Raw genomic sequence first — 17,068 nt, 5'->3', positions numbered from 1 at the left:
CGGAGCAGCCCTTGCAGGTGGCTGAATCCGGAATCGGATCTGGCTGGACACTGCCCGGAGACTGTCCGCACCGCCCCGGCACTGCCCGCACACCGCCCGCACACCGCCCTCGGCACCGCCCGCACACCGCCCGCACACCGCCCGGCACTGCCCGCACACCGCCCGCACACCGCCCCGGGCGCTGCCCGCACACCGCCCGCACACCGCCCCGGTACCGCCCGCACACCGCCCGGCACTGCCCGCACACCGCCCCGGGCGCTGCCCGCACACCGCCCGCACACCGCCCCGGTACCGCCCGCACACCGCCCGGCACTGCCCGCACACCGCCCCGGTACCGCCCGCACACCGCCCGGCACTGCCCGCACACCGCCCCGGCACTGCCCGCACACCGCCCCGGGCACTGCCCGCACACCGCCCCGGTACCGCCCGCACACCGCCCCGGTACCGCCCGCACACCGCCCGCACACCGCCCCGGGCGCTGCCCGCACACCGCCCGCACACCGCCCGGCACTGCCCGCACACCGCCCGCACACCGCCCCGGGCACTGCCCGCACACCGCCCCGGTACCGCCCCGACACTGTTCCAGTACCGCCCCCGACACCGCCCCGGCACCGCCCCGACACTGTTCCGGTACCGCCCCGACACTGTTCCAGTACCGCCTCAGACACCGCCCCGGTACCGCCCCGAGTCTGTTCCGGTACCGCCCCAGACACCGCCCCGGTACCGCCCCGAGTCTGTTCCGGTACCGCCCCAGACACCGCCCCGGTACCGCCCCGACACTGTTCCGGTACCGCCCCAGACACCGCCCCGGTACCGCCCCGAGTCTGTTCCGGTACCGCCCCAGACACCGCCCCGGTACCGCCCCGAGTCTGTTCCGGTACCGCCCCAGACACCGCCCCGGTACCGCCCCGACACTGTTCCGGTACCGCCTCAGACACCGCCCCGGTACCGCCCCGACACTGTTCCGGTACCGCCCCGACACTGTTCCGGTACCGCCCCGACACTGTTCCAGTACCGCCTCAGACACCGCCCCGGTACCGCCCCGAGTCTGTTCCGGTACCGCCTCAGACACCGCCCCGGTACCGCCCCGAGTCTGTTCCGGTACCGCCCCAGACACCGCCCCGGTACCGCCCCGAGTCTGTTCCGGTACCGCCCCAGACACCGCCGAGCGCTTCCGGGTGCGCGGCGGGGCCGGGCCGCAGCCGCCCGGGCTGTCCCCCCGCTGTCCCCCGCCGCTCCCCCGCTGTCCCCCGCCGTCCCCCGCCGTCCCCCGCCGCCATGGACTTCTCGCGGTTCCTGTCGGACGAGTTCGAGGTGAAGGGCTGGGTGAACGCGGCGTTCCGCGCCGTGCAGCAGGAGGCCCCGGGCAAGGTGGACGCGCACGCCGCCACGCTGGTGATGAAGCTGCAGCTCTTCATCCAGGAGGTGAACAACGCCGTGGAAGGTGCGGCTGTGCCCGGCCCGGCCCGTGTCCCCACTGCCACCCGGGCCACCCCGGCCTTGCCCCGGGCGCGGGGATCCTCGCCCCGCTCTCGGGTCTCAGTCATTCACCAACACACCTGCGATAAATGATAAACGTGGGAGCAGCAGCTCCTGCCAGCGCTGGGCTCGGAGGGATAACAGGGTGGATTTGTTTTCCACGAGGGTTGCCCAGCCCTGGCACAGGCTGCCCAGGCAGTGTTTGGGACCCTGGAAGGATTAAAAAGCCCCGTGGATGTGGCACTTGGGGACAGGGCTCAGCGTGGCCTTGGCAGTGCTGGGGGAACACGACTGCACTGCTGGGAACAGCTGGACATGATGATCCCATTAAAACTAAATGATCCCGTGATAAAATACATACTTAAAGTTTAAAGATACAGCAGAAGATTTGTTGTTTGATGTTTTTGCGTTGGGTTTTTTCAAGTACTAAGATTAGGTAAGATGATTGAAGAACCAGCCGTTCCTGCAGGGCTCTCAGCCCTCCTCACTGTGCTGTGTCTGCAGAAACCAGCCACCAGGCTCTGCAGAACATGCCCCGAGTCCTCCGGGAGGTGGAAGTCCTGAAACAGGAGGCAACATTCCTGAAGGAGCAGATGATCCTTGTTAAAGAAGACATAAAGAAGTTTGAAGAAGACACAGCTCAGTCCATGCAGGTCAGATCTTAGTGTTTGTGTGCAACTTGTAAAATTCTGAAAGTTGCAGAGTTGTTCACATGGAATAATCTTATGAATCTAAGATGGACAAAACCACTTTGTTTGACATTAATGGTGGAGAGGTGGGTGTGACACAGGCCTGCATGTCCTGAGGAACAGCTGCTCAGGTGTTGATTCAGAGCTGCTGGTCCCTGCCTGGGGACACTGATTTCTCCCTGGGGTGCACAGCGTTTTCAGGCAAAGTGGATACTAAAAGAACAAAGCCAGAATTCAAACTAACCTTCTGTAATTTAACTTTGAAAGATGATTTTACATCTCCAGCTCCTTCAGATAATTCCATTCTCTCATAGTAACATCATCTTTTCACCCCTTTTTGTTTTTAAAAGTCAGGCAGAAAGTAACTCCCAGGTGTCTGTGGCAGTCATTTTTTGTTTCTTGGGGAACATGATGTTGTGTTTCTTCCTTCAGGTGCTGGTGGAGATTGACCAGGTGAAGTCCAGGATGCAGCTGGCGGCCGAGTCCCTTCAGGAAGCAGACAAATGGAGCACACTGAGTGCAGATATTGAGGAGACTCTTAAAACACAGGTAAATCCTGAATCACTTGGTGTCTGTGCTGGTGCTGAGGCTGCCCTGGGTGACAGGTGCCTTTCCCTGTGGCAGGACGTGTCCCTGATCTCAGCCAAGCTGACGAGCATGCAGAGCAGCCTGGCCATGCTGGTGGACACGCCGGATTACTCAGAGAAGTGTGTGCACCTGGAGGCCCTGAAGAACCGCCTGGAGGCCATGGCCAGCCCCCAGATTGTTGCTGCTTTTAACTCCCAGTCTGTAGGTCAGTAGCTCCTGGGGTCTGCCAGCACAGAGTTTATTGTCTTTAAAACAGAGTTTGGCTGGAGAGTTGGTGTCCTGGAGGCTCCTGGCACTGGGTCCTGAGCCTCTCCTGGAATGTTCTGGGCTCTGCAGCTGCCTGCTGGCCAGTGCTCCTTGGGTTTTCCTACAGCTTGGGGCAGCTGTGGCCACTGCAGGGAACAAGAGCATTGCAGGATTCTGTGGGCCACGTGGATGTGTGAGATGGAGGTGCTGCTCAGATAAGCAGAAGGGCCCTGAAGGGTTTTCTGTTACCATGGTGTTGTTGGTGTAATCAGGAAGGAAATTTGTTTGGAAAAGTTCTGACTTCTTACTACTATGTAAAAGCAGTTTTATAAATTCTCCTTAGAAAATTGATCTTTTTGGACAGTTCTTTGTGCTGTTCCTTCCCTGTGCTGCTGTCAGCACTTCTGAAAAGTAGTTGTTCTGGTTGTTAACACTCATCTTTGTGCACCTTGAGGTCCTGGAGGGGGCTGTGGGGTACAAACCACACTTTTGAAGTGTGTTTCTAAGCTCTGTGCCATGAGTCAGTCTGAGGCACAGGGATCATTTTGAGGACAGGTGAAAACAAGGCTGAGGCCTTTGTCAGGTTTCCTTTAGGTTTGTAAGTGCTGGATTGTTTCTAGAAATTAATTATTTCCTTCTAGGAAATGCTCTGGGTTTATCTGGCTTTAATACTGGGTGTGTTAATACTATGTGCTGGTTAGAAAGTTAAATTAATTGCTTGTGTTTGCTGCCTGATGTTGTTTGAGGGTGGTTTCAGGCAGTTCTCCTGCTTGAGAAGAGAAGCAAACAAGAGGTGAAGTTGTCTCTTTCTGTATAGTCCATTTTGCCTGCTCCCTTAGGATTTCTTGCTCAGACTGATGCCTCACCCTCAGCTGTGAGGCTGATCCTGTTACTTTGTTTTGTTTAGATCAGGCAAAAATGTTTGTTAAAGTCTTCACCGAAATTGATCGGATGCCGCAGCTTCTCGCGTATTACTACAAGTGTCACAAGGTAAGAGTCTGAACGTTTCACACCGAGGGATGAGAGTGGCAGTTCTTGCTGGGCTCTGGCTGCAGAGGGAGCTGCTGCCCCACGGATCTCAGCTGGGCTGTTCTCCTCTCTGTGTTTCCTTCTTCCCCTTCTCTGGCTGGTTACTTTGGTTACTCCCCGTGCAGCAGCAGTAATTCTCCATTCCCTGCCTGCAGCAGACACAGGATCTGTGTGTCCTGCTTGCTTTCTCTGTGCCTCATGCTTTGCTTTGCTTTCTGTGCATGTGGCTATGTCAGCAGTAACTTTATTACTGCAACTTGCCAGCTGCTGACTTCTGTAAACTCTTTTCAGGTAAGATTAAAAGTTGGAATTCCAGACAGTTCTGTAGCCATAACCTGAGCTTCAAATTTCTCACATGACTGTGACTTTTGAGGATTAAGTTCAAGGCTGGGGCTTGCCAAGTATTTCAACTATTATGTGGGGGTATCAGTTGCAATCTCATTTTATGAGTAAAATACCAATGTTAATTAAATCTTTGAATCACTAAGAAGCCTCAAGCTGCATGCTGGAAGCCTTTTCCTCTGTGGTGCTGAATTATGTGTTATGCTGAAACTGGGGAGGGGAGCAAGGCTGAGCCTCACGCTTTGGCAGAAGTGCTGTGCCTGGGGAGTGCTGCCTTTGGCACAGCAAAAGCAAAGTGTGGGCTGCCAGTTTCCTTCTGAGACGTGTGTGTTGCCCACAGGTGCAGCTGGTGGCCGTGTGGCAGGAGCTTTGCCAGAGTGAGCTGAGCCTGCAGCGGCAGCTGAGCGAGCTGTACGACACCCTGCTGGGGACGTGGCACTGCCAGCTGCAGTGGGCAGCACAGGTGCAGTCACTGCCCCCTGCTCTGCTGCCCCACCAGCAGCAAGGTTGCTGTGTTATTGGCAGCAAAGCTGCCCTATCACTTTCATCTCTAGCTTAAGTTAAAACTAATTTGTTGGTGGTGTAACTCTTGCAAGACATCTGAAATGCCTGAATTGCTTTATCACTTGGCCTGGAGGAAGCCCTCAGGGTCATGCTGGACTGATGCTCTCTGTGAGATATCTGAGGGCTTCTGCTGTCACCCCTTGGAGTCTGTGTGCTTCTTTTCCCTGCCAAGAATAGTGTAGGATCAAAAAAGGTTTTTGTCCTTTGGTGAAATGAAGAAATAAGTTCATATTGTTGAAGAGTTTTTCATCCATGAAGGGTAAGAGATTCTTATCTGCATGTCACAAAGCCAGTGTCAGTGCAAGGCCTGTGCTGCAGAGGAGCTCAGTGTTTCCTTGAAATGTGTTTTTTCTGCCTAATGATTCGATGTGACTTACAGGTCAGATGTCAGGTTCCATTTTAGCAGATATTCTTTGAACTGGGGACTGTGAGAAATGGCACAGCTCGTGTCACTCAGTCTCCTGTGTTGCTTCTGCTTTCTGAAAAACTCTTGGACCTTTTTGATGATAATCCCAGCTTTCAAAGCAAATGAGCAGAAAAAGTCACAATGAAGGCTGTAAAAAGTTTTATGCAAGTGGAGTGGCTGATTCTCAGCTGATTGCAGACTTTCTAGCCTTTCCACTACTGACTTCTGCCTATCTGAGCAGTAATTTGGTTTGTGATATAGTCCTTTCTTCATATTTTACTGATTCATGTTGTTTCCCAACACACGTGTGTAAACTGAGTGCTCTGTTTCAAATGCCCTATTTTGCCAGGTGTTCTTGGAATCCCTGTAGTGCCTGTACCCAAAGCACAGCAGTAAATAAGCACTAGACCTGCCCAGGCCTTGCAGCCAGGCTCTGCTGTGTGCTGAGGTAGTGGGTTTTGCACCCCTGGGAGGTGTGCTGGGTGTGGAGGCTGCTCTCTGCTCTGTGTGTTCTCTCAGCTCATGTGGCTGTTCTGCTGCCACAGGTGTTCAAGAACCCCCACGAAGTGGTGACTGTGCTGCTGATCCAAACCCTGGGAGCCCTGGTGCCCTCCATCCCCGTGTGCCTCAGCTCTGCCATGGAGAGGACAGGCCAGGAGAGCAGGCTGGCCCAGCTGCTGGAGCTGCACAGCACCTCGGTGCACTTCGCCAGGGGGCTGGAGGTGGCCATGCTGCCCAGCCTGAGTAAGGCTGGCACTGCCTGCTGGCACTCTGTGCAGCCATTGTGGCACTTGCTTTGGTTCTAGCTGGAGGGAGGGGTTGCCTTAGGAGGAATGTTTGAAGGAGCTGGGGCTGTTTAGCCTGGAAAAGAGGAGGCTTAGAGGTGACCTTATTGCTCTCTACAATTTCCTGAAGGGAGGCTGTAGACAGGTGGGGTCAGTCTCTCCCATCAGGCAGCAACTGACAGAACAGAGGACACAGTCTCAAGCTACGTCAGGGAAGGTGCAGGTTGGATGTTAGGAAGAAATTTTTCACTGAAAGAATAATAAAGTACTGGAATGCTCTTCCCAGAGAGGTGGTGGAATCATCATCTCTGGAAGTGTTCAAGAAAAGGCTGGACATGCACTTAGTGCCATGTTATAGTCTATACTCTGAGTTGAGGTGTTGGGACATAGGTTGGACTCGATGATCTTGGAGGTCTCTTCCAGCCTCAGTATTCTGTGATTCTGTGATTCTGAGCAGTGCCCAGCTCCACAGCCTTTGTGTTTGTGTGTGTATCTCACAGCCCAGCTGTTGACACAGCACTGAGTTTCCTGCAGCAGCCCTGTCCTGAGCTGGCTCTGCAGGGTAAATAGCATTTAGCACTTCTCCTTTTATGAGCTTTACTGTTTCTTCTGTCTCCAGACGAGGAAATGTCTCCAGGGAGGCAGTGAGACCCATTGTGAGAGATCACAAAGCAGAAAAGTTGAGGAGTTTCCTGGAACTGTCACACCTCGCCAAACAAGAGAGAACCTGCTTGAAGGCTGCATCCATTGGATGCTTGTATTTGATTTTGTAGTTTTTCTGTTGCTGCTGGTTTAGGGTTTTATCAAGTGACAATGCCCAGTGTTTCCAGATCTGCCCAGTGCTTTCTCCTCCCTGGGACATTTGTCATTTTGGTCATGATTGCTGAGTAAATCCCACAGTGAGGTGCTGTGTTTGCACAGGTTTACACCAGACTGGAGCTGTTGGCTATTTATAGACCCTTATGAATTGGTGGGGCTGCTTCAAAGGCTGGTTATGGGAAAATCCAAAATTAAAGCTCATGGAGCATTCCTGATGCTGTGCTTCCTGTGTTTGGTTCCTCATAACATTGTCTTGAGCTGTTTAAACCCAGATTCTTTCTTGATCCTGTAAATTATGATTGCTGGGCAATGTCAGGAGTGTGACTGTGTGTTGTCTTTCTGGTTGCATACACGTCAGTCGTTTTCCAGCTTAATTTATGGCTCATTACAGAAATAGTTAAAAAGGACTTGGAAAAATAATGCCCGATTCTAGATGATGGAATAGGAAGACCACTGTTGAACTGTTACCTGAGTATGTTTATAAAAAACCCCAAAGCCTTTATTTCCATCTCTTTTAGTGTGGGGTAAGATGTTTGAGAAAAGAAACGTCTTAAGAATGGAAGTGCCAGGTGACTCAGCTGAGGAGAGTCAAACCAGTTCCTGCATGTGTGAGGGGAGGGCTCAGCTGTGATTCACAGCATAATTCCATCTGGAAGGGACCTTGGGAGATGATCTGGTCCAGCCTCCTGCTCCAAGCAGGATCTGCTGTGAGGTCAGACCCTGGTGCTTGGGGTACTCAGAAATGGCTTTGGGCAGACTGCTCCATTGCTTTCCTGTCCTCAGGATGTGAGTGTCTTCTCTGATACCCAGGGCTCAAAGTGATTTTGGTTTGCTGCAGGTTTGAGTTTGGCAGAGCTCTGTGAGAGCAGCTGGTGCCCAGTTGTGGTGTGAGCAATGATCATTCAGCCCTGCTTTGTGTTTGGGTTGGCAGCTCCTGCTCAGGCATGGCTCTGAGCTGGGTTTGTGCTTCACATTCAGCTCTGCTTGATGAACACTGGCACTGCAGTGCTGAGTGAATTGAATTGGTGTCAATTATTTTAAGTGTGAAGTGGGCTCTCTGATAAATGAGGATTGCCCCTGTTTGATGCTGTGGGAGTAATGTGTTTCAATTCTTCTGCTGTAGGTTGGAATGTTTGATAGGTTTTTGTCACCCAGGCTGTTTTGGGTCAGTGAGTGTTAATTTTCCTGAGGCACTTGTTGAGGTAGAACATCTTGGTTTTAGGAAGCAGGTAGAGATAATAATCTTGTTTCTAAAAAAATAGAAAACCCAATCTGTGTAGTTGAGATTGGAGCTGTTGGGCAGCATTCCAAGCCTGTGCAGGCAGCATGCTCTAGTGGAAGAACTGCATCTAGCTTGAAATGAGGCTTTTAGTAGCATATTCATGTCTTTGTAAACTAAGCATCTGATTTTTTTGTAGAGGAGCAGAACCTGGTGAAGGTGATGGAGCTGGTGGAAGTGGTGTATGCTCCATACAAGCCCTATCAACTCCAGTATGGAGAGCTGGAAGAAGAGAATCTGCTCATCCAGATCAGTGCAGTGCCCTTGGTAATGTACCAGTGCTGGCTGAGCTGTGCAGGGAGGGGCTGAAGCATCCACCAAACACAGGGGGCTTTGTCAGAGCCTCTGCTCTCTTTGCCCCTCTCCCTTTTGGTTATATTTGCTTTTATTTGTAGAAGGTTGTGCTGCTGGCAGAGCTGTTTTTCCTGGAGGAGCTGGGGACAGGGTTTGGCAGCCTGGCTGTTGGCACAGCCCGTGGGCAGGAGGGTGGAAGCACCAGGGTGGTTCTGCCCTAGGAGTCTGCCAGGGATGGGGCCTGCCAGAGGAGGCTGTGTTGCACAAGGTGTGTTTTCTCTATTGCCAGGCTCAGCCCTGTTGTGCTGTTGTTGTTTAGGAGCACTGGGAGGTGATGGACTGTGTCCAGGAGCTGAACCACTCCGTGAACAAGCTCTTCATGCTGGCGGCCTCAGCCATCGACAGCTGCCTGAGGCTCACGGATGGCCTGGGGGTGTGTGGGCTGCTGAAGGCCCTCAGGGCCCTCTTCTCAAAGTAAGCTGTCTTGGGCTGCTGCTGCATTTATCCTGAGCTGGGAGTGTGCAGTTTGTGGCCAGGGACTTTGCAGTTTGTGGGAAATGGCTGAGAGCAGAAAGTGTCTCTGGCTGCCATGAGCCATCAGTATCCCTCTTGCTGCTTCATTCCAGCCCAGGCTGCTTGCTAGAGGAAAAGGCAAAGATTTTAGGGCTAAATCAAAGGTTTGCCAGCTGTTTTCTGTTCTGGTTGGGAAGAGTTCTCATTTTTAATAAATACTTTTGAAGGAGAAGATGTTTCCCAAAACAAAATAAGGTAAATTAGGCTGATGAAAGTAGATGTCAGTGGGGAAATAAGTCTGGGGGTTGAACCTGATCATCTTGGAGGTCTTCTCCAACCTTACTGGTTCTGTGGATACACAGTCACTGGGACAAGTGACCTCATTCAGGATCTGCCTGTAAATGTGAGAGACTCCATGGAGCGAGGTTCACTCTTAGTTCTTGTTTTAAAAGTATCACTTTCCTATTCCTATACTGATCTCCTCCTTATTCCTTCACAATCTGAAAGAGCTGCTCACAAGGCATGAATCAGATATTGCTGCCCTGTGGGAAGGGGAAAGAGGAAAGCACAAGTCTGATCTCACCTTCTTTATAGGCAATTACAGAGCAATGTACCTGCCTCCAGCTTATGGGCATTATTAAAAAGAAAACGGGTGTGGGTAGAAAACAGAATGTTCTTTTTATCCATGTTCTCATCTGGGGAGTAACTGAGAAAACAAATTCATGAGATTGTTGTCACCATGTTCCTGGAGTAAGGGCCAAGTGATGTTGTAGCAGCAGGAGCCATATAAACTTTTCCTGGTCTTTCCTAGGAGATGGTCAATGTAGTGGTAACTAAAATGTCTTATTCCTTCCTTCCCATGGGCAGGGAGAGCTCCTGGGGATCCACAGGCAGCAAACTGAGGCAGCCACACAGCATCTTCCACACTCCTTGTCTTCTGGTCTGGGCTTGGGTGCTGGGGCTGATGAGTTCTGCTCATCCAGCTGTTTGGAGTGGAGCCACAGTGCCTCCTGTTCTCCTTTTAGTATTTCTGGTTCTTGTTGTGCCCTTGCAGAGGTCTGATGGAGCAATTCACAGGCCATGTCTGTGCTGCTCTCTTATCTGGTGCCTCTCTCTGCCCCTTTTCCCCCTGCAGGTACACATCTGACTTCACCAGCACCCTGCAGTCCATACGAAAGAAGTGTAACCTGGATGATGTGCTGGCAGATTCCCCGTTCCAGGAGGACTGGACTGCATTCCAGAACTCTGTCAGGTAAAGGGCTGGGTTTTGTCTGGCTCAGAGCTGATGTTTGTATCAGGGAACTGCTTGGGGTCAGTTTACACAAGTTCTCAGAGAGAGCACAGGGCTGAGCTGGCTGTGCTGCTGGCAGCACCAGTCTCAGTCGTGGGTTTCAGGTTGCTCCTGGCACAGGGAGGGCTGTGGGGCTCCCCACCCTGCCTGCAAGGCTGCCTCTCAGATCCCTTGTGATATTAGCAGCTCTTAGAATTTTTCCCATTGACACTGAGCTGGCCTTCCCCACAATGGCAAGAAATAGAATGTGGATGAGGCCATGGGCAAAAAAAAAATCAGAGTTATCAAATGGTGCAGAGTTAACAGATGTGTGGGCTGTGGTTGGTTATGGCATTTCATAATTATTAACATGGGTCTGAGATGGGTTCTCTGAGGGGGGTCTGGCATTATCTGCCTCATATCTTACTGTGTTTTTGCCTTGTTCTTTCCCAGGATAATTTCCATTTGTGGGGAACTCCTCCGTCAGTGTGGAGACTTTGAGCAGCAGCTGGCCAACAGGTGAGCCCTGGTGACCTTCATTCATGGGCTGCCAGTGTAGGAGCCAAGCTGAAAGAAAACAAACCTCAAAGTGCTTAGTTTGCATGGGCCATGGAGGGAAAGCCACCAGGGATTCCCCATGCCAGAGATGGGGCATGGGCTGTTGTGCCCAGTGTTCCTGAGACAGTCCCAAGAATCTCCTCCTTGGGTAGCTGGCTGCCAGGTGGGGGTCAGGAGGGAATTTTCCACTCCATCAAATTGGCAAGATGCTCACCCTTGTGACATGAATCAGGTGCTGGGAGCAGTGTGGGTGTGCCTGACCTGCTGGGCTGCTGCAGCCTGAGCGTGGGCACAGGCAGCACGTGGGTCTGGCAGTGCCTGTAAGCAGTGCCTGCTCAGCCTGGGCTTCCTGGAGGTGCTCAGAGTGACTGCAGAGAGCCCAGCCTGCAGAGCTCAGTGGGGCCCCACTGCCCTCGAGTTCCCAGAGCTCAAACCCCTCAGTGATCCCACATCTCAAACCCCTCATGTTCCCACATCTCAAACCCCTCATGTTCCCACATCTCAAACCCCTCAGTGCTCTCAGTGCTCCCACATCTCAAACCCCTCAGTGCTCCCACATCTCAAACCCCTCAGTGCTCCCACATCTCAAACCCCTCAGTGCTCCCAGAGCTCAAACCCCTCAGTGCTCCCAGAGCTCAAACCCCTCAGTGCTCTCAGTGCTCCCACATCTCAAACCCCTCAGTGCTCTCAGTGCTCCCACATCTCAAACCCCTCAGTGCTCAGTGATCCCACATCTCAAACCCCTCATGTTCCCACATCTCAAACCCCTCAGTGCCCAGTGCTCCCACATCTCAAACCCCTCAGTGCTCCCACATCTCAAACCCCTCAGTGCTCCCACATCTCAAACCCCTCATGTTCCCACATCTCAAACCCCTCAGTGCCCAGTGCTCCCACATCTCAAACCCCTCAGTGCTCCCACATCTCAAACCCCTCAGTGCTCCCACATCTCAAACCCCTCAGTGCTCCCACATCTCAAACCCCTCATGTTCCCACATCTCAAACCCCTCAGTGCCCAGTGATCCCACATCTCAAACCCCTCAGTGCTCCCACATCTCAAACCCCTCAGTCTCTCAGTGATCCCACATCTCAAACCCCTCAGTCTCTCAGCACCTCTGCAGCTGCTGAGTGTCTCAGTGGATGAGAGGATGGGCTGTGTGGGCTGCAGCTGGAGTCTGTCTCCCTTGAAGTCACTCAGGGGCTGTGCTGGTCCTTGTGCCAGCATGAGGACAGGACTGCCAAGGCCACAGGATTCTGCTGGTGACTTTTGTGTGCTTGTTTTCAGAATTTTGTCAGCTGCTGGGAAGTATCTCTCGGACTCCTACAGCCCTTGCAGTTTTTCTGGCTTTCAGGACACCAGTTCTGCAGAAAGGAAGAGCTCCATAAAAAATCCCTGGCAGGAGTACAACTATCTCTTGAAGGAGAACCCATCTGAGTATGCCAGCCTTATGGAAACACTTTACACTCTGAAGGTAGCCCTGGGGAGCCTGCCTCTGTTACAGGGTGCCCTTGGGCCCATGGTGGGTGGATGGCACCTGGGTTCCCCCTCCAGTCTGATGACTTTTCATGCTGGGCTGCAGCTTTTCCATGGGCTGTGCTCTGCAGAGACACTGGTACATGGAGAGGTGAAATGTCCAAACCCAGGAAGTCTGGACTCATTCCATCTCTCCCCAGATCCTGGCTCTGTCTTGTGAACATGCCCTTATCAGCTCAGGTGAGAGATTTTATCACAGCAAGCATTGGAAGGTTGTGTTGGAGCCATCTCAAATTCTGGAGCCCACACACCTTCTGAGGCTTTCTCTGCCACTCAGGCACTCTGCCCTGTCCAGTCTGAAACAGAATTCTGCAGGATCATTCATGCATGGATCTGTGAACAGGGCAGAATAATTTTAGTTATCTTCTCGTGGATCTAAGTTATGTTTGCCATCAGTGGTCACATGGAGTAGTGAATTCAAGCTTCTGAGTTTTATTTCCTCAAAATGTTTTGATTCTTTTACCTGCAACTTTGGTGGTTCTGCCTTCAGTGTCATGTGTTTGACTTCAAACCTTGACTGAACTGTCCAGTTCCATCCAGGGCATCACTTGTGCCCCATGAGGCAGCTTTGCCATCATCTCTGCAAGTTTCTCAGTGCCCAGCATGTGCCAGAGCCTGGGGAGGCTGGAATGTGATGCTGATTCCTTGTCCTGCAGTTCAGGGAGCAGTGGCAGCTTCTGTCTTGAGTAACTGCTTGGAATATTCATTCCAAAGGAAACAGCAAAGCTCTGCTGCACAGGGCTGGCCCACAAAACCTCTGCTGGCAGTTCACAGCCCCTCTGTGGCCGTTTCAGTGTGTTTCTGTGCCAGGAGAGGGGCAGCAGCAGCCACACCCTGCTGGCAGTTCACAGCCCCTCTGTGGGCAGCTCAGTGTGTGTTTCTGTGGCAGGAGAGGGGCAGCAGCAGCCACACCTCTGTGAGCAGTTCACAGCCCCTCTGTGGCCATTTCAGTGTGTGTTTCTGTGGCAGGAGAGGGGCAGCAGCAGCCACACCTCTGTGGGCAGTTCACAGCCCCTCTGTGGCCATTTCAGTGTGTGTTTCTGTGGCAGGAGAGGGGCAGCAGCAGCCACACCCTGCTGGCAGCGTCCCGAGCCGGGCTGGGCCGCCTGAACCAGCTGTGCCAGCAGCTGGCCTTCGACTCCGTCTTCCTGCGCATCAAGCAGCAGCTGCTGCAGCTGCCCAGGATGGAGGTGGGCACGGGCTGGGGGCTGGGGCAGCCAGGCTGTGCTGGGCATCCCTTGGGCCAGCTTTGCTTCCCTGTGTCCTGCTCAGAATGGTTGTGGTGCCAGGTTTCTCCCAGGGCTGCAGGCAGTGGGAGTTCCCTTCCCTCGCCCACAGCCTCTGCAGCACAGGGGTTTGAAGGATCAGGTGTTTTCTCTGACCCCTGTGGGCATGTTTCCCACAGGGAGCTGGCTAGAAAAAGGGTGGGTGTTTGGGGCCTTTCTCACCATCTGTGTTCTGCTTCCTAGAATCCCTTGGGTAGCCCCAGTTCATGGTGTTGGGTCACCCCTTTCTAAAATACTGACAGGCTTCATGCTCTGGGAATCAGGAGTTCATCCTGCACTTCTGCCTTACAGGGCTGGAGTTCTGGTGGCATTGGTGAGACCCTGACAGATGACCTGCCAAACTTCAGCCTGACCCCTCTGGAATATATCAGCAATGTAAGAGAACTCTGCTGTCTTTCTGCTCTAGAAAACAAATGGCTGGGAACCCTCCAGAGAGCAAAGATTTGCTTGGAGTAGCAGTTCTCTGTACAGGTCTCTCTTACCATGAGTGTTTCAGTGACTGCTTCTCTGACCTTGTGAAAAACTGTTTCTTGTACCAAGTGTAATGATGCACGAGAGCCAGTTTGGGTGTGAGTGAGTGGCTGTCAGGCTCAGCTCTCTGCTTTCAGGTGTATTTACTGCAGGTGACTTTTCCTAGGAGAGGACTCACCTCAGATTTGTTCAGTGACTCAGCTTTTGGTGCTTTTGTTCCAGATTGGGCAATACATTATGTCTCTTCCTCTGCACCTTGAGCCGTTTGTCACTCAGGAGGATTCTGCTTTGGAGCTGGCACTGCATGCTGGAAAGCTGCCATACCCCCCAGAGCAAGGTAGGGTGAGACCAGAGCCCTGGAGAGTCTGGGGAAAGCTCCCGTTTCACAGGTGGGATGTGTCACAGTGTCAGAACCACTGGACATCCCTTTCCTATTTCTGTTCCTTCCAACAATCCTTTGGTAAAACCCAGGAGGAGCCTCTAAATAATGAGTAAAACTTTTTTTTGGTGTCATTCAAACTGGAAGCTTTGGCTTGGTCTGTGAGTTTGGTGTTCATTACAGTGATGGTTTGGGTCTGAGGAGCTGTTGGTGCTGCAGGGGGCTGTTACCTGCTGTGCCCCTAATCCTGCTGCAGGTACCAGCAGTGGCCACCTGGTGCCTTCCCTGCAGGAAGTGTGCCTGGTGGGCTGGCCCTGGTCTCTTTGTGGTGCTGTTATTTCACAGACAGTGAAGAAAGCATAGAGCTTGCTATTTACAGAGCCTGCAACCTTCCAAAAACATGCTCTTGACTTCAGGCTTTTGCATTGCTGTTATGTCACCCTCAGGCATTTACAGGTTGTAATGGCTGGATGATTTTCAGAGCACTAATGAGCACAGACTGCCTTTAGGGCTGGGAGCAAACCCTTGTGAAACCTTGTCACCTGTGGCTTGCAGACTGCTCCTGGGAGAGGGTCCTGTGGAGGTGCCAGGCACTGTCCTGTCCCTCTGGCACCCAGCAGCCCTGGGCAGTGACTTACTGAGAGGGACCCAGGTGTTCTGGGCTGGAGCTGGTGTGTGTCTGTGTGTGTGTCTGTGTGTGTGTGTGTGTGTGTCTGTGTGTGTGTCTGTGTGTCTGTGTGTGTGTCTGTGTGTCTGTGTGTCTGTCTGTGTGTGTGTGTCTGTGTCTGTGTGTGTGTGTCTGTGTGTGTGTGTCTGTGTGTGTGTGTCTGTGTGTGTGTGTCTGTGTGTGTGTGTGTCTGTGTGTGTGTGTCTGTCTGTCTGTGTGTGTGTGTCTGTGTGTGTCTGTGTGTGTGTCTGTGTGTGTGTCTGTGTGTCTGTGTGTGTGTCTGTGTCTGTGTCTGTCTGTGTGTCTGTCTGTGTGTGTGTCTGTCTGTGTGTCTGTGTGTGTGTCTGTCTGTGTGTGTGTGTGTGTGTGTCTGTGTGTGTGTCTGTCTGTGTGTCTGTGTGTGTGTCTGTCTGTGTGTGTGTGTGTCTGTCTGTGTGTGTCTGTGTGTGTCTGTGTGTCTGTGTGTGTGTGTGTCTGTGTGTGTGTGTGTCTGTGTGTGTGTGTGTCTGTGTGTGTGTGTCTCTGTGTGTGTCTGTCTGTGCAGGGGATGGACTAATGGGGCTGTCTGTGTGTCTGTCTGTGTGTGTGTGTCTGTCTGTCTGTCTGTCTGTCTGTGCAGGGGAGGAGCTCACAGGGCTCTCTGTCTGTCTGTCTGTCTGTGCAGGGGAGGAGCTCACAGGGCTCTCTGTCTGTCTGTCTGTCTGCAGGGGAGGAGCTGCCCGAGCTGGACAATGTGGCTGATTACTGGCTGGGCTCCATTGCCAGGGCCACCATGCAGACGTACTGTGAGGCCATCCTGCAGATCCCCCAGCTCACAGCACACTCCAGCAAGCAGCTGGCCACAGACATTGGTGAGCAGAGTGCTGGGCCAGCTGCTGGCACAGCCAGGCTGCTGTCACCCTGCAGGGCTGGGGCTGTGCTGGGCCTGTGCTGGCAGCTCTGCCTGTCTCATTTCACACTGTCTGTCGCAAGTTACGTACGAATTTCTCCTTCTTTTGCAGATTATCTCATCAATGTGATGGATGCCCTGGGCCTGCAGCCCTCAAGGTCACTGCAGAACATTGTGACTCTGCTGAAGGCCAAGCCAGAGGAGTTCCAGCAGGCTGCCAAGAGCCTGCCCCGCAGGATGGCAGCTGCCATTGCTGCCATGAGGGGCCTGGAGGGCTAGTGTGCCCTCCCTGCCCCTGCCATCACTGCCATGAGGGGCCTGGAGGGCTAGTGTGCCCTCCCTGCCCCTGGCATCACTGCCATGAGGGGCCTGGAGTGCCAGCTGTGCCCTCCCTGCCCCTGGCATTGTGACCAGGAGGAGCTGGAGTGCCAGCTGTGCCCTCCCTGCCCCCTGCTCAAGGACTCACCTCATACTGGTTTTCATTTCTGCCAGGACAGTGAAAAGATCTCTGGGGATTTATTTCCAACTAACTTTTAATAAATGACTTTGTCTAGGAAAAGCTTGTTTGTTTTTCCATCTTTAGAAATGAGGATGTGTGTGCTACAGCCTGATTTCCCCAAAACTCTGCCTGTCCCTGAGGTTGAGGAGTGCTGGAGATGTTGTGCCAGGTGCTGAAGGGTTCATGCTATGGGGCAGCTTTTCCAGAGGATTTCACCTGCTGTGCCTGAGGGGATGGGTGGGTGCAGCACGGAGGGAGCTGCCTGTAGGCAGGGTCAGGGTCTCTTCATCCTCAGCTGGCACTTGGGGCTTGATCAGGCTCAGCCCTGAGAACAAAACCAGCTCTGTAGCTTGTTCTGCAGGTGCAGTCTCACTGTTCTGCTGAATGTTCTACATGGGGTTTGTAGGCAATTTAAGGAAAGTGGTGCTCTCTTGAATTTACTCCCATTTGTTGCACAGATTTTTGTGAAGGCTGGTCCAGCCCTG

General features: G+C 53.0%; 1 protein-coding gene across 1 annotated transcript; it reads left to right on the top strand.

The window, feature by feature from the left end:
• Positions 1-1,140: 1,140 nt before the first annotated feature.
• Positions 1,141-16,637, top strand: COG7 (component of oligomeric golgi complex 7). The gene is made up of 18 exons (XM_056503395.1): positions 1,141-1,444; positions 1,984-2,132; positions 2,601-2,717; positions 2,793-2,961; positions 3,910-3,992; positions 4,714-4,836; positions 5,889-6,087; positions 8,366-8,493; positions 8,840-8,994; positions 10,169-10,285; positions 10,757-10,822; positions 12,144-12,330; positions 13,442-13,582; positions 13,970-14,053; positions 14,372-14,486; positions 15,903-16,046; positions 16,197-16,362; positions 16,466-16,637. The coding sequence occupies exons 1-18, from the start codon at positions 1,279-1,281 to the stop codon at positions 16,626-16,628; spliced, it is 2,472 nt and encodes an 823-aa protein (XP_056359370.1). The 5' UTR covers positions 1,141-1,278; the 3' UTR covers positions 16,629-16,637.
• Positions 16,638-17,068: the final 431 nt, after the last annotated feature.

This window comes from Oenanthe melanoleuca, chromosome 14 (assembly GCF_029582105.1).
Source record: "Oenanthe melanoleuca isolate GR-GAL-2019-014 chromosome 14, OMel1.0, whole genome shotgun sequence".
NCBI classification, from domain to species: domain Eukaryota; kingdom Metazoa; phylum Chordata; class Aves; order Passeriformes; family Muscicapidae; genus Oenanthe; species Oenanthe melanoleuca.
The sequence above is the reverse complement of the archived record's forward strand: the minus strand, read 5'-3'. Positions and strand labels throughout refer to the sequence as shown.